This window comes from Microcaecilia unicolor, chromosome 1 (genome assembly GCF_901765095.1).
Source record: "Microcaecilia unicolor chromosome 1, aMicUni1.1, whole genome shotgun sequence".
NCBI classification, from domain to species: domain Eukaryota; kingdom Metazoa; phylum Chordata; class Amphibia; order Gymnophiona; family Siphonopidae; genus Microcaecilia; species Microcaecilia unicolor.
This window is the reverse complement of record NC_044031.1, coordinates 699,197,210-699,214,487: the sequence shown is the minus strand read 5'-3', so window position 1 is coordinate 699,214,487 and position 17,278 is coordinate 699,197,210. Positions and strand designations below refer to the sequence as shown.

Genomic DNA, 17,278 nt, shown 5'->3' with positions numbered 1-17,278 from the left:
CTAGTGGCCACAACCAGTGGCTGCCACAGACTTTCCAGACTCTCTTTTCAGTCCGGTCCAGGTATTTTAGCCCTCCTGTCTTGCTTAGAAGTTTGGCAGCTAGCCTTACCCTTAGCTGCCTTGAGATTGCTGTAGCTGAGCCTCAGCTGCTGATGGGCTTATTAGCCACTTGGAAACTTTCTGCTTTGCCTTTGCAAACGCCAAAGGTCCAGGTTAGTGTTTGGTGCTGATAGGAGCACTTCTGCCTTGTCTTGTGTTTTACCGGTATGCCTTGTTCTTGTCTGGGTGCCTGTGGGCACTCCTGTTTTGAACCCTAACCCTGTTTCTGTCAAGCTTGTTCTGTATCCTATTCCTTGTCTGAGAATCCTGTATCCTCAGTAGTCCCGAACCCTGTGTTAGTCAAGCTTGTTTAGTATCCTGTTGGACTAATCTGTCTGCAAGCTAGGTCCAGTAAGTCCTGCCGGCCGCATGCACCTGGGGGCTCAACCCCTGGGGAATGGTGGTCAAGCGCAGGTGAAGACCCGTTGCTCTGTCCTGCTTTTTCCCTGCCTGCTGCTGTAGTTCCAGTCCTGTGGTTCCAGTTCGGTTGTTCCAGCTTTGCCTGTCTACAGCTTCTCCTGCCTTGCTTGTTTACCCAGTCCTGGTTGAGGGTCTTGCCTACTGCTGCCGCTTGTCGGCAGTGGTCCAAGGGCTCACGTGGTGCCAGTGTCCGAGAGCCTGAGACCGTGACAATCCCACTGTGGCTTTTAGGGGTTTGTATTAATGCCAGTGACAACCTTTCCATAAATCACATTGTAAAAACTTTTTTAAATAATTCGTTCTTTCCTGACCCTTAAATATAAGGGTAACTGCTGAAATAGGTAAAGCCATATAGGGGCTGGCTCCCGGTCGAAGCAAGAATAAAGTTTAAGGCTCTTGTCCTGACACACAAAGCCTTTCACACATTAAACCCTAGCTACTTGTCGAATTTAACAATCCCCTACACCGCTATGCGAACTCTCAGATCCCTAACAGATAACAGGTTAGTCATTTCCCCCTCTTACTAAGGCTAGATGGGAATCTACACGGAGATCGGCTTTTTTCTACCTGTCACCCTCCCTTTGGAATAGCCTTCCAAAGGAGATCAGATTAGAGAAATCTTATCTCCATTACCGAAAACTTCTGAAAACCTCTCTCTTTATAAGCTACGTAGAACAGAACTTAGCATAATGAGATAAGGTCAAAAAGACAAAGAAAAATGGGATAGCTTAACTGGATATTAGATTTTTAACTTGTATTGATTTATTATGTAGTTTATCTTGATTGCTGTGCTTTCCTGTCATGAATGGAATTCCTATGTCTGTTTATTTGTATATACCAATTTTTTTATATATATGTAAACCGTTCTGTTTTGCAGATGCAATAAGATACGGTATATAAATTAACATAAATAAATAAATAAATAAATTAAAGAGGTAAATCTGGGACTTCCGGTGGAGCTGCTGGCCAAGATGGCCGCCGCACAGTGAGCTCCAGCTAGCAACGATCGGGGACCCCACCAAAACGCGATGAAATAGCTTCCAGAGTCGGCGGTTTAGCCTCCCCTCTCCTCCGGAAGGTGCACTAGCGCGATTGAGACCCGTAAACCCCGATTCGGGGGGGAGAAAAAAAGGCGAGAACAGATCGACGGCGGAAACCCGCCCATGTGAGGAATCGCGCCGAGAAAAGAGCGCCGAAATCCGCAGGCTGAGAAGCCTTCTTCTTACAAGGCATAAGAGTAAGCAAAAGGGCTCGGCGATATCAACGGCGGAACGGAGGGAGAGAGGGAAGGCGAGCCGTGAGGCACGGAGGAAACATCGAGCACAGCCCCCGAATGGCGGCCACGAAGCAGGTGGGAATATAAAAATATAAATAAAAGGAGTCGCAGGCAGCTCTACAAACCGGTACAATAGCCAGCAAATCGGCAGTCTGGATTTGGGCCACTGTTTCAGCTAGTAAAACAGTAAATCTCGAGATTCCTCAAAGCAACCGGAAAAGAAAAGGGGTAGACATCACCAAATTCTGCAGACAGATCAAGTTGCGTTTATCCCAAAAAAAAAAAAACAAAAACTTTTGTATGGCGAGGCACGGAGGAAACATCGAGCACAGCCCCCGAATGGCGGCCATGAGGCAGGTGGAAGTGTAAAAAAACTCAGAAAGAATTTAAGAAAATAAAAAAAACCTGCACAATAGCCAGAAAAATTGGCAGTCTGGGCTTGGGCCAATGTTTAAGCTATTACAGCAGTAAGCCGCGTGACTCTCCAAAGTAGCTGGCAAAGAAAGGGACGACGCCATTAACTCTGCAGACAGATTACGCTGCGCTTACCCTCCAAAAACATTTTGTATGGCGACCAGAAGTACAAAAAAAGAGCTGGAGAAGGACAAAACCAAGAGCGGAGGACCAAAAATGACGGAGAAAAACCCGCCTCCATCGCCACCAGTGAGCTCGGTTTGGGCCTCAGAAATAGTAGCAGAGGTAACAATGGCGGTGGAGGAAACCATGAGCCACAAGTTACAGCAAATAATTGATAAGCTTGATGGCATGGACCAAAGGTTTACTACATTTACTAACGAACTTCAGGAGGTCCAACAGCGACTAGGAGACGTAGAAGACGCCTCACAGGAAACTTCTAAATCCATTGAACACCTCCAAAAAACAGTATCAATCTTAGAAGAGAAAGTGGATGATTTGGAGAACCGCTCACGTCGAAACAACCTCAGACTGATAGGTATACCCGAATCAGTACCAGATGCAGATCTGAGAGATTTTCTGGAACCCAGGCTCACTAAGTTATTGCCAAATCAGAGCACGGTGGGGCAACTGAAGATAGAACGGGCGCATCGTTTGGGGCCGAGGAAGGAGGCAAATACCCGCCCACGTGTGGTCATACTGAGACTGCTTAATTATCAACATAAGATGGAGATCCTAGCAACTCTTCGGAAAGGAGGAACGCTGGAGGTGGAGGGACAAAAGATACTATGCTTTCAAGACTATTCCACTAAAGTGTCCCTCCAACGTAAGCAATTTTCGCCCATTTGTGGACGGCTACACAAAATGCGGATAAAATTCAGTTTATTGTATCCGGCTAAACTCAGGATTCAGCATAATGGGACAGTGAGAATCTGTGACACGGTAGAGGCCGCTCAAGCACTGGTGGACCGCTTAGAGAGAGACAGCTCGGAAGCATCAAGAGACACATGAGTAATGAATCCGAGGCTCACCAGTGGGAGTGACACTGCTGAACGACAGGGAGCAGCGAGAGACAGAAGATCTGTAACTATAATTGTGTGGTTGCTAATGTTGGACTTGATACTGTTATTTGATGTTATCTAAGGGGGGTTGTGAACTTTAAGGGGGGGGAAGCAATATGCAACATATGCAAAAAGTAAGAGTGGGGTCCCTGATCGGAAGCACGGAGGCAGACAGCACACTCGGTGCTGTTCAGATTGGGGGAAGGGGGGAAGACGGGAGATGGGGGAGGGGCAGGGGAGGGGGGGGGGGGGGGGGGAGGGAGGGTATAGAGGAGAATAGGAGCTTCAGGGCAACAAGGGAAAAGGGCAACATAAGAAACACACAAAGAGCTTCACGAGGAGGGCACTCTAGTGAAAATTCACAGTATCAGAGGTGGGGGGGACACAGGCTGGGGTGCCCCTCCTGCACAAAGAGAGATATTCACCAGGTATTTAAAAAGACGCTTGAGGATATGTGATGGTCCTTAAGGTTGTGACATGGAACGTGGGAGGCATCTCATCGCCGATTAAACGGCAGAAGATCCTTCACGCACTCCATAAGCAACAGGTATCAATAGCAATGCTTCAGGAAACACACTTAACAGCTAAAGAACATGAGAAATTATGTCGATGGTGGGTAGGATCATATTATGATTCACCAGCACTGGGGAAAAAAGCAGGGGTAATAATACTAATCAAGAAAGGGATCCATATTACTACACATAAGATCATAGCAGATAAGGAAGGAAGATATGTGTTGGCACACCTGACAATAGAGCGTCAACCAATGGTTTTGTGCAATGTATATGCTCCAAACACTTACAACAAAACATTTTATAAAAAGCTTCTGCATCACCTAACAGGTCTGGAAGGAGTTCCACTGTTGTTAGGAGGAGACTTCAACGAAGTGGGAGACCCCAAACTAGACAGGTCACAGGGGGACAAAAGGAGGGGAGCGGGAGCAGAATCTAGAGGAATTGGACTACTGAGTGGGGTTCTTGACCTGGTGGATGTGTGGAGAACACTACATCCGTTGGAACGAGATTACACTCACCGTCCCGGGCGCATGCCACCATGTCGAGGATTGACTACATTTTTAATCTCCCGTCCACTATTTACGAAAATCCGCAAGGCGGAAATAGGACCCATAAAAATATCAGACCACGCAATGGTAATGGCCTTGTGGGAACCCACAGAGAGTAAATCTAGTCCATACCAATGGAAGTTCCCTACAAGGCTATATAAAGATAGGAAATTTCGGGAATTTATACTAGCCAAATATAGACAGTTTCAAGACACTAATCAGGAGCATAGGACAACTCCCATATTATACTGGGACACAGCAAAGGCGGTATTAAGAGGTGAGATTATTGCGTATACAAGCCACCAGAAAAAGACATGGGAGAGGGACATGCAAAGGTTGGAAAAAGATATTACCCGATTGAGACGCGAGTATGGACACCACCATAATATTCTGCTGAAAGCTAAGCTTCTAGAAATGCAGCAAACACTAATGAGAGAATACATGATAAAACACAAAAGAATCATATGTATTATAGGTATCAATTATACAAATTTGCAAATAAAAGTGGTAGGATGATGGCCAGGATGGCAAACCCAAGACAAGGAAATTACAAAATAAACGCGTTATACTCTTCAAGAGGGGTATTAGAAAATAAGGATGATTGTATAAATCGTATCATGCAAAAATATTATCAGAAGCTTTATGCTTCACCTGACCCGCCCCCAATGGACAGTGAGATCTATCTAGCGGGGCAAGATCTTCTGCAGATAGATGCACAGAGCCTAACCATGCTGAATGCTCCCATGTCTGTTGAGGAGGTATCATGGGCAATACAGCAAGCACCCCTAGGAAAGGCCCCAGGCCCTGATGGATATAGGGGAGAATTATATAAATTGATGAAGGAGGAAGTAGTAGAACCCCTTACTGCAATGTTTAACACGATAGTGCAAGAGCAACGAATGCCCATGTCATTACGAACGGCGCAGATTATAGTTCTTCCAAAACCAGGGAGGGATGTACAAAAACCTGAATCATACAGACCTATTTCGTTATTAAACTTTGAAGCAAAATTGTTTGCAAAAGTCCTGGCAAACTGCCTGTCCCGAATACTACCAGATGTTATAGAGGACTCGCAGGTAGGATTTGTACAGGGCAGAACCATCACTAAAAATGTAAGGAAGATATTGGTAACATTGGAGGAGGTATCTACAAAGGCCACACCATCAATATTAGTCAGTTTTGACGCCGAAAAGGCGTTCGACAGGGTGGTCTGGGATTTTTTATTTGGCACGCTAGACGCGTATGGCATAAGAGGATCATTCCAGGATGCAATTAGAGCATTATATTACCTCCCACAGGCTCAGGTGTGGGTCAATGGAATTCTATCCCCTTCATTCCCTATCCATAGGGGGACCAGGCAGGGTTGCCCCCTGTCACCCTTATTGTTTGTGTTAACGCTAGACCCACTGCTTAGAGATATCCAATGTAACCCTGACGTGCAGGGAGTCAGGGTGGGTACAAAAAGTTTTAAAATAGCGGCTTTCGCTGATGATTTGTTGGCACATGTGACTTCTCCTGAAACATCACTGAAGGCGCTATTAGAATGTATGGCACAGTATGGGGATTTCTCTGGCTTTAAGCTAAACCTGGAAAAATCAGAAGCCTTATGCAGGAAGGAGGCCCGAGTGGGAGAGTGGCACAGACAGCTTCCATTGAGATGGGCAGAGGAATCCTTTCGCTATCTAGGGGTGCGATTAACTATGGATACTACCACTCTGTATAGGATAAATGTTGACAAGTTGTTACAGGATACCAAAAGTGTTCTGGAGAGATGGAACCACTTGCCTTTATCACTAATAGGCAGAATAAATCTCTTCAAAATGATCATATTCCCGAGATGGCTCTATATCATGCAGGTGTTGCCAATACATATATTAGGTAAAGATTTACGGAAATTAAATAGGATGTGTCGGCAATTTGTGTGGGGGGGGAAGAAGTCTAAAATGCGATTTGAATACTTATATGATGGATGGGCTCAGGGTGGGCTAGGTTTCCCCTATATTAAGCGATATAATCAGGCGTGCCTTTTGAGACATATCAGGGATTGAACACTTAATACACATCAACACACACCGACGAACTGGGAGCGAGCGCTATTTGACCCCTGGCATTTGAATTTTCTTCTGCAGGCAAAAACAAAGAATTTGCCAACTACCTGTAGAAGAAGTATACTGTTGCAACCATTGCGACGTGTCTGGCAGTTCCTCATGCACAGCTGGAGACAAGACCCTAATGTTAGTGATCAACTTCCAATACAGGGGAATAGGGACTTCCCCCCCGGGTTAGAGAAAGGGATAATGGCTAGATGGTCGGAAATGGGCATCACTTTATTTGAACACTTAATGAATGAAGAGGGAAACCTGCATAGCTTTCAGAACCTGCAACAGAGACAGGTATTGGCCCAGAAGGACTATTATACATACAGACAATTGCATCATTACTGGCATAGTTTAGATCAGGCAGCCCTGGGCACAAAATTGGGTCAGAAGATACGTGAATTCCTGGAAGGGGATGCACATGGACAGGTATCAATATCGAGCTTACATAAGGCTCTAGTCCCACTCGGACCTCCCAGAACATATGAGAAGCTTAAAGACACATGGAGCAAGGACTTGGGATATGAGTTGAAGGGAATAAATTTTGCGAAACTAATCAAAGGCATACCTGGGCATGTGGGGGGGGGGGCAGAATTACAAGAGAGTCAATTCAGGGTCATTCATCGAGGCTATATAACACAATCCCAGGCTGTAAGGGCGGGATGGAGCTCTGATCCCCAATGCCTTAAATGCCATAGAGAGGGGAACACATTTTTGCATGCATTTTGGAGGTGCGATAAAATAAAAACATTTTGGAAAGCGATACAGGAATACCTAGAACAAGTATTGGGGCAAAAGGTGCACCCCTCTTGGAGAGGAGTACTCTTGAACAAAAATAATGCATATGGGATATCGGATAAAAACTTGGAGGGATTTTTATGTAAAGCATTTGCAGTGGGCAAAAAATGCATACTGAGACACTGGATGCAGGCAGAGCCACCCTCTGTTTGGCTATGGAGGAATAAGCTACATGAGCTAATGCTGTGGGAGGCAAGGGACGCATATGATAATTTGAGGAAAACAAAGAAATTTCTTAATGTTTGGACTCATTATTTGCAAAATATATCCCATAGAGCCAGAAGTGCTATACTTAATAGACTAGGACCGATATAATGAAGTTATGAGCCCCTCGTGTAAGTGAATAAGGACTGGACAAGGTTGTACAAGAGTGTCAGTAGGATGTATGAAGCTTCAATCCAGACAGTAATGTTTCATTTTCTTTTTTTTTGGGGGGGGGGGGAGGGGGGGGAGGGGTAAATGTTAAAAAAGCGATGGGATAGACACGCTGTAAGATACGTTGCTGTTATAGAAATATTGGTAAGGTATACACTGTAAGCATTTACTATGTTTGAAATGAAGTTTGTCCATCAATAAAAACCGTTTATACTTAAAGAGGTAAATCTGACCCCACATGGAAAGTGGATAGACCTGCCAAAGAGTGAGCTTTTGTCTAGTTTCTTCTAATAGTGGTGTGTTGATTCTGTACAAGGTAGAAAGATCAGCAGGTAAAAGAACCCCAAATACCTAAGTGCTGTATCCTCCCAAATAAATGGAAAAAAAAAAATCACCCTGCCAGCCCTGTCGTATTGTTGAGTCTAGTGCAAATACTTTAGATTTATCATAATTAAATGTGAACCCTGAAAGAGAAACAAATTGTTGACGCATAGCAAGCATGGGGGGGCACTGAGGTTTGTGGCGGTGAGCACTACCAAAATGTCATCTGTGTAAACCAATGCCTTGACTGTCCGTGGATCTGAAATCCTGCCATAGCTTGAGTCATTCAGCGCTCATATCAGTGGCTCCAGGGAAAGGTCAAATAGTAGAAGTGATAAAGGGCAGCCTTGACAAGTACCTCGCATCTCAAACCCTAGGGATTCACCACCATTTACTAATAACTGGGCCTGTGGACCAGTGTATAGAGCCTGTACAACGTTTAAATACCAACTGGTGAGTCCCACCCATAGCAACACCTGAAAGATAGGCTTGCTGCTTTTGCGAACAGGTTCATTTGCATGAGACAGGGGGAAGCCAGTCGGTCAGCTGAACATACGCAGAGCAGCCAATCATTAAGCGCAGCTGCTCTGCGTATGCCACAGATGGCTTTCATACATTCAGACAAGCTGTGCATAAGCAGTAGAGGTAGCCTTTTTTTTTGTTTTGTTTTTTCCCCCGATAGCACAAGCGCCAGGAATTTTTTGGGATACGGGAGGCAGCGTGTAGATGGCAGCAATGGGTGGGAAGGGCACCAGGGTGGAGGTGATGGCCACCCGCTCCCCACCAATGGAGTCTCACTGAGCCTACAAAACAGATTCCACACCACAGTGGTAGAAAATTACATTCAATACCCAACTCGTCAGTGCTGCATAGCCCTATGTAATGACTAAAACATGAATGCTCCCTTCCCCCTCCCCACCATGTCTGGGGGAGGGGGCATGATTTGTAGTACTGCTACAGGCAGTGCAGGGATGCATCAAGAGCAATTTAACAGAAAAAGTCTGAAGTGTGATGGCCACAGATTTCTCGGTTACCTTTAAAGCGATAGCTAGTGAGAAGGGGAAGGCACCTTTATGAGCCTTGGGAATGAGCCTATTTGACCCAGAGAGAAAAACACTCAGGTCAAAAACTAAAATGCAAAGCGAGCCTGCTCTTGGAACTGCAAATTATACACTGCTGCTTAGGTCCGATCTCCTGATTCTTCCCTCCACTGTTTCAGTTGTCATTCTAGCCAGTACCAGCAGCAAATGACCACCTGTTACATTTTCCATGGTAAAGGTAGGAGCTGCTTCTGTGCATTGCTCAGAAAAATGGCTGTGTATTGCTTTGCATGCACATTTGTATAGTAATTAGCTCAATATAATAGCTTTCCATACAATTTTTGTTAGCTGCTACTGTGACAGGAAAAGAGCTCAGAGAAACATTTCGGCTAGAACCAGTGTAAAAACCAGGTTGCTAACTCATAGGATAGGTTTTGTGCATCTGGCTATGAAGTTTGCCCTACTCCCTTATTTTTAACATGGCAAAAAGGATGGCTCCAGGGGCATTCCTAGGAAAGATTTATGACTTAGCTGGTTACTGCTAATCTTCAGGGAACCCATGTGGAACAAATCAGGGATATTAACAGGGTAAATATTTTTAGTTTGGCCAAAACAGGGATATGCACAAGGTAAATATTTTTAGTGTGGCTTTTTTGCCCGCTATTCAGTACTTTTTTTTTAATAAAAAACAATTTTGAAAAGGGTTAACACATTGACTTCATACATATTAGATTTTTTGCTCAAAAACATTTCTGCACACACTAGCAATGCATGCTAATCAGATGTTATGTCCAAATGTTCTCAAGCCATTAACAGTTCCATCCATGTAAGCAGTATGTGATTGGCTATCAACTCAGCATTTCTATGTCAGAATTATATAACTGAATGTCTGATTTTTGGCTGCAGGATCTGCTTCCACTTCTACTCTACAGTTAGTGAAAAAAGTGGCATATTAAAACTTCAAAACAGCATTCAGAGCTACTTATCCCAGACTTTGCACACCACTGTACTGAAATTATTCTAATAAACCCAATTAAACTGTTACTTATAGTACAAAATAATTGATGGGAGAAAGATCAAATTGACCTACCAAAATCTGCCCAGTTGAAATTCTCCTGGAAAGACCATATTCTCACAAGCTGAGAAAAGAGGCATATGCACTAACAGCAAAATCAAGGGAGTAGATATTCAGTAGCATTTAATTGGCAGTGCCATATTCCCTCTGACTACTGCAGCAGTATCTGCTAAGTACTGGATCAGTCCAGGGGTAGAATCAGGCCACAGCTGGAAGATATGCAGGGCTCTGACCATATCAAGTGCTGGTGCTCACATACTTAATTGGGCAGCTAGAACTGTCTGGTTAGGTATGGGGGTACCAGACCTGAATATCATCCAGCATCTGCATAACTTCCAGGTCCATCAAGAACTAGAGGCCAACTGAAACCAGGATTCTTGGTTTCAACTGAAACAGCAACTTCACACCCACACAGAGGCCCTACTTTAAACCTCCTGGTTGTCTAGTGGGTCTTCAGGGCAAGAGCAATCCCCAGTCGCTCTTACCCCCACCGGTTCTGCAGCCAAGAAATGGCTGCCAAGACTGCTGTGGGAGGTCCCAGTAGCCATTTTGGGACTGGAAGCAGCATAAGCAGGAGCAATCTCCAGTTGGTCCTGCTTATGCTGCTTCCAATTCCAAAATGGCTGCTGGGACCTCCCACAGCAGTCTCACGAGGCTGCCATGGGAAGTCGCTGCAACCATTTTGGCTGTAGAACCAATGGCGGAAAAGCGACTGGGGATCACTCTTCCCTGAAGACCCACTAGCCTACCAGGAGGTTTAAAAGTAAGCCCGGGGAGGGCCTTTGGGTGGTGGGAGAATGAGAGGTGTTCTACCAAGCACCCAGCAATAAATATCCACATCCAATTCAGCCCATGGCCAGCAGCTTTAAAATCCACTAACTGCTGAGGTTCTGTGGAAACATGTTTTCCTCCTTGCACTAGCAGGAGGTGATGAGATATGAAGAATGAGAACAGAAAGTAGATGCAACATGTCTCAGACATATACACCAAAAGAACAAGTGTGACTACATTGGGTGGGTGGGGGGGGGGGGGGGGGGGGAGGAAAACACCTTTTAAGCCAAACTAGCTCCTTGAAACAGTAACTTACCTAGACAATGAATGTGATCACGTACTTTACAGCTAGCCTTGTAGCGCTGCCGGGGGCAGGAGACTGTGGTGCAATTTGTTGAACTGCTGCATTCATATTCAGATGGAGGAAGCTGCCAGCAAAATTGGCAAGTCGTATTTATTGTAAAGCTTTCTTGCTTGTGATTTTCCTTATCCTGTTTACATGAACAGCAGTTTTACTGTGTTAGAATGCAATCAAAGTAGCATAAGAACATAACAGTTGCCCTATTGGGCCAGATCAAGGATCCATGTAGCCCAGTGTCCTGTTTCCAATAGTGAGCCAGTCCAGATCACAAGTACCTAGCAGAGTCCCAAAAAGTAGCAAAATTCAATGTTTTCTTGCCTTCAGGATAAGCAATGGTTTTCCCCAGGTCTACTTTAACAAAGTCTTATGGACTTTTTTTCCAAGAATTCGTCAATACCTTTTTTTAAACCCAACTACATTAACTGCTTTTACACTTGCTCCATCAATGAGTTCCAGAATTGAGTAACAAAAAAAACAAACAAACCACCATCTCTGGATGACACGGCAGCCATTTTGAATGTAGAGCCAGCATGGGTAAGAGTGACTGGAGATTGGTGTTTTAAGGTAGGCTTGGGGAGGGTGGTGTTTTGATTTTGGCTGCCCTCTATGCACACAGTCCACTACATGTGAAAACTCATTTAGAGTCCCCAATAATGAACTGCTATGATGCAGCAGCATGCAAAGCAGCTCATTAAATGCAGAATGTTGCGAAAATGTCTATGGACCTGTTTTGTTTTTAGACAAAAAGAAGATATCGCATAATGAAGTAATGGTTTGTATGGCAGTGCAAGTTCTTAGTGACCTAAATACTTGGAAGGGGTTAGATATTAAAAATATACCCCTCACTCCCCAGTAGTCCTGGACTGCCTGCCTGGACACAAGCCCCTCTCCACCCAAGTCACATGAAATATATATGTGACCTAGGAACTCATCTGCATCCTACAGTTAAACACAAAACACCCACTAACTCACAAAATGTAACAGGTTATTACATCAGTATCCAAGACAACAAAACATAACAGATCACTAAGGGGCCCTTTTACTAAGCCGTGTAACCGTCTACGCGTGAACGCGAACCAAAATTAAGTTACCACATGGATACTGCGTGGCTCTTGTGGTAATTTCATTTTTGCCATGCAGCCAAAAAATACATTTTTATTTTCTGCCACACATATCGGACGAGTGTCAAGTGGCATTTTGGCACACGTAGATCATTACTGCCTCGTTACTGCATGAGACTTTACCGCTAGGTCAATGGCTGGCAGTAAAGTCTCATACTCAAAATGGATGCGCCGAAAAATGATTCTGCGCGCGCCCAAAACCAACGCCTACACTACCGCCAGACATTTTTCAGCGCACCTTAGTACAAAGTCCCCTAAACCTTCTTGACTTATGGTTGGTTCCACTGCCCCTGTGTGGAGTCATATCCAGCCAGGTCCCCAAGCTGATGCTGTGTTGGCAAAATGTTAGTTAAAACATCACACTGGAGCACTGAAAAACTCCAAACTAAACACACTGCTTCCTAGTGACTTGCAGAAAAAAAAAAAAAGTTATTGTACATTTTGAGAAGGTAAAGATGAATGCTCCATCAGTAATCAGAGTAATAGTGGTAAGGAGGCAGTATCAAGGAACATCTTGCTATTACTAAATCAAATGCAAAACACTCTAGAATCTAAAGTAAAATAGCCAGTTGGGGGGGGGGGGGGGGGGGGGGGGGGGGGACTTTTGCATACTTACAACACAATGAATGTGTTCTCTGACTCTGCACTCAAGAAATGTTGGTTTCCCATAAATACACGAATAGTTTTCACTGCACATCACACATTCTGGAGGCAGTCGATCACACAGTCCACCACTGGGACAGTTTGGGATGTAAGATGGAGCCTTTGTGCTTTCTGTGGAAGTTAACGGGCTTTGAGAAAACAATTTTTTTTAACTTGTAGTCTGTGTACAATATAAAAAGGGCAGGTTCTGATTTAGACTATTTTGTTTCCTACAGAATTTCTTTCCTCCCACTAGTGAGAATAGTTCTGTTTAGGAAATAAACACAGCAACACACACATATTTTATAGTTATGGCTCAATTAAAACAACAACAACCCCAAAAACCAGTGTTTCAGCCAAATGCTTATTCAGCCTTAATGTTTAACAAAGATCTCTTATAAACACCAATTTTTTGTTGTTTTTTTAGTTTGACTACTTGTTCAGTGTGAGAGGGTAGCATTTTCAACTTGGGTCAATTAAAAACAAACCTGTATTCATAAATGCAGTTTCTAGACCTCCACAAACTCAAGAAAGCATTTTTAAAAATGCCAACCACCACTCTTCAGCCAGTACATGGTGCTGAACATCTAGGTAGAGTGATTTGCTCCACCACTATCTAGACAGCAGTGACCTTCAGCCCTGTATCAGCTTTTTTTTTGCTGTCCTAACTTTATCCAGATAGATATTCAGTTCACAATCCAAATATCACTGCAATCCTGGCAACCTGCTCTGCCCTCACTCCGACCACACATTGCCCCCCATCTGTAAAGATATTCAGCAGCACTACACAAACAGTGGCACTGAATATCCATGGACAGCACAGCTGCTATTATTCAGATAATTACTTTTCAATCAGGCCCTCAGATTTTAAAAAAGTGTAGCTCCTTGGACATCTCTGAATTTTAATCCATGATCAACTGTTGACCTTATATAACACGTAAAGTTTGATACTTACCTGTAGCAGGTATTTTCCGAGGACAGCAGGCTTCATATTCTCACAAGTGGATTACACCGATCTGTGTTGCCTGGTCCGGCATTTTGCCAAAGCTAAAAATAGAGCTTTGTGGAGTATGAGCCGTGCTCTACCGCGCATGCGGTCTCCTCAGTTTAATACAAAAGCAAAAAATAAAGTAAAAATAACCAAGGAAACAACTCCAATGGGAGGGACTGTGAGAATATGAAGCCTGTTGTCCTCAGAAAATACCTGCTACAGGTTAAGTATCTTCGCGTTCTCCGAGGACAAGCAGGCTTCTTCTATCTTCTCACAAGTGGGGAATCCCTAGCATCCAGGCTCACCCAAAACAACGAACATTGGTCAACTGGTCCTCACAACGGTGAGGACATAACACAAATTAACCTGAAACTATATACAAATCTCAATGAGGTTGCAGCCTGGAAAAGAATAAAATGGGCATAGAAGGGTGGAGTTGGATTCTAGACCTCAAACAGATTCTGCAACACTGACTACCCAAACAAAACATCGCGTCGGGTATCCTGCTCAAGGCAGTAGTGTAATATGAATGTGTGGACTGAAGACCATGTCGCAGCCTTGCAAATTTCTTCAATGAAGGCTGACCTCAAGTGGGCCACCGACACAGCCATGGCTCCAACATTACGAGCTGTGACATAACCCTCCAAGGCCAGCCCAGCCTGGGCTTAAGTGAAGGAAATGCAATCTGCCAGTCAAATTGAAATGGTGTGTTTCCCCGATGGTGAACCCCATCCTGCTGGGATCAAAAGAAACAAGAAGTTGGCTGGACTGTCTGTGGGGCCTTGTCCAATCCATGTAGTAGGCTAATCCTCTCTTGCTATGCAAGGTGTGCAAGCTGCTTTCGCCAGGATGGGCATGAGGTCAGGGAAAGAATGTTGGCAAGACAACAGACTGGTTCAGATGGAACTCAGACACCACCTTCAGCAGGAACATAGGGTGCGTGTGGAGGACTACTCTGTTGTGATGAAACTTAGTATAAAGTGCATCCACTAATAGGGCCTAAAGCTCACTGAACCTACGAGCTGAAGTAACAGCCACCAAGAAAACGACTTTCCAGGTCAAGTACTTTAGATGGAAGGAATTCATTGAGTCAAAAGGAGCTTTCATCAGCTGGGTGAGAACAATGTTGAGATCCTATGACAGTGGTGGAGGCTTGACAAAAACAAACCTCTCATGAAGCGAACTACAGGTTGTGCAGAGATGGGCTTACCTTCTATACTGCATTAAAGTGAACCCTTACGGAGATGGCCTTTAGACCAAGTGTAAAAGATATTAAAGCTGGGTCTGTGTAGGCAAGTAAGGGGATCTTTCCTGGAAGCCAGCAAAAACCAGGAGACACCCTCTGAAAGACCCAAGGAAACGAATTCTAGGCTTTCAACATCCAAGCTGTGAGAGCCAGAGACTGAAGGTTGAGATGTAGAAGCAACTTCTCATTCTGTGTGATAAGGGTCGGAAAACACTAATCTCCACGGTTTTCAGAGGATAATTCCAGAAGAAGAGGGAACCATATCTGCTGGGGCCAGTACGGTGCGATCAGAATCATGGTTCCGCGGTCTTGCTTGAGTTTCAACAAAGTTTTTCCTACTCGCGGTATCGGAGGATACGCATACAGAAGACCTGTCCCCCAACTGAGAAGGTGGCATCTGACGCTAGTCTGCCATGGGCCTGAAGCCTGGAACAGAACTGAGGGACCATGTGGTTGATCTGAGTGGCAAAAAGATCTACCAAGTGGGTGCCCCATGCTCAGAAGATCTTGCAAGCTATGCCTATATTGAGAGACCACTTATGCGGTTGCATTATCCTGCTCAGCCTGTTGGCCAGGGTATTGTTTGCTCCCGCCAGATAAGTGGCTCGAAGTAACATGCCGTGTTGGCGAGCCCAATGCCACATCCGGATGGCCTCCTGACACAGAGGGCGTGATCCAGTGCCCCCCCCCCCCCACCGCTTGTTGGTGTAATACATTGCAACCTGTTTCGAATGAGAATAATTTGATGAGATAGCCGATCTAAGCCTTTAGAATGTTCCAGATTGCACGAAGCTCCAGGATGTTGATCTGAAGATTCGTTTCCTGGGAGGACCAAGCTCCTTGAGTGTAAAGCCCATCTAAATGAGCTCTCCATCCCAGGAGAGATGCATTTATTGTTGGCACTTTTTGTGCCTGAGGAATTTGGAATGGAGTCCCAGAGTCAAATTGGATCGAATTGTCCACCACTGAAGAGAGCGTACAAGCTCTGGGGACACGTGAATGACTTCTTATAGACTTCCCATGGCTTGAAACCACCAAGAAGCCAGGGTCCATTCAGCTGATCTCAAGATGTGTCATGGGTGTAACGTAAACTGTGGAAGCCATGTGGTCCAGCAATCTCAATATCTGCCGAGCTGTGACGACAGGCACGAACATTGGATGCCAGCGAGACAAGAATACCAGCTCTCGTCTCCAGGAGGTAGGCTTGAACCCTCTGCGTGTTCAGCAGGACTCCTATGAGCGCCAATCACTGGACAGGGTGTAAATAGGACTTGGGGTAGTTTAAAACAAACCCTAGTAGCTCTAGCACCTGAAGAGTCCTCTGAGGTGCTTTCACCAGCCAATCGTTGAGATACAGGAACACATGGACTCCCAGTCTGCGTAGCAATGCTGCAACTACTGCTACACACTTGGTGAAGACTCTGGGAGATGTGAGGCGAAAAGGAAACATGCGATACTGAAAGTGATGTTTTCCCAGCCAAAATCGAAGATACTTCCAGTGGGCTGGGATACAAGTATATGTATCCTTTTAAGTCCAGAGAGCATAGTCAATTATTTTTCTGAGTCAATGGGAGAAGGTTGTCCAGGGAAACCATCCTGAACTTTTCTCAGACTAGAAATGTGTTCAGGGCCCTTAGATCTAGGATGGGACGCACCCCCCCCCCCCTTCTACACAGATGTACCTGGAATTTAATCCCTGCACATATTCCCCTGGTGGAAAGGGTTTGACCGCATGGGCCTTTAGAAGGGCGGAGAGTTCCTCTGCAAGTACTTGCCTGTGCCGAGAGCTGAATGAATGAGCTCTTGGTGGGCAATTTGGAGGTTTTTGATACCAACTGAGGGCACATCCGAGATGGACTATTTGAAGAATCCACTGGTCAGAGGTTATAACTACTACTACTTGACATTTCTAAAGAGCTACTAGGGTTACGCAGCGCTGTACAATTTAACATAGAAAGACAGTCCCTGCTCAAAGAGCTTACAATCTAAAGGACAAGTGTACAGTCAGTCAAGTAGGGGCAGTCAGATTGGGGCAGGCTAGATTTCCTGAAAGGTGATATCAGGAGGTTATAAGAGACCACCTTTGGTGAAAAGATTTTTAGCTCCCC

The 17,278-nt window shown here is 44.8% G+C and overlaps 1 protein-coding gene across 2 annotated transcripts in view; it reads right to left on the bottom strand.

The window, feature by feature from the left end:
- TM2D3 (TM2 domain containing 3) overlaps positions 1–17,278 on the bottom strand; it is a 45,197-nt gene that overhangs the window by 14,204 nt on the left and 13,715 nt on the right. Inside the window, exons 3-4 of one of the 2 annotated variants that reach the window (XM_030188600.1) lie at positions 12,908–13,082; positions 11,126–11,300 (exon numbers count right to left, since the gene is read on the bottom strand). In XM_030188600.1, the coding sequence (XP_030044460.1) occupies positions 11,126–11,300; positions 12,908–13,082 (350 nt within the window). The remainder of the gene's footprint in view (positions 1–11,125; positions 11,301–12,907; positions 13,083–17,278) is intronic. The other variant, XM_030188595.1, reaches the window with a different exon arrangement.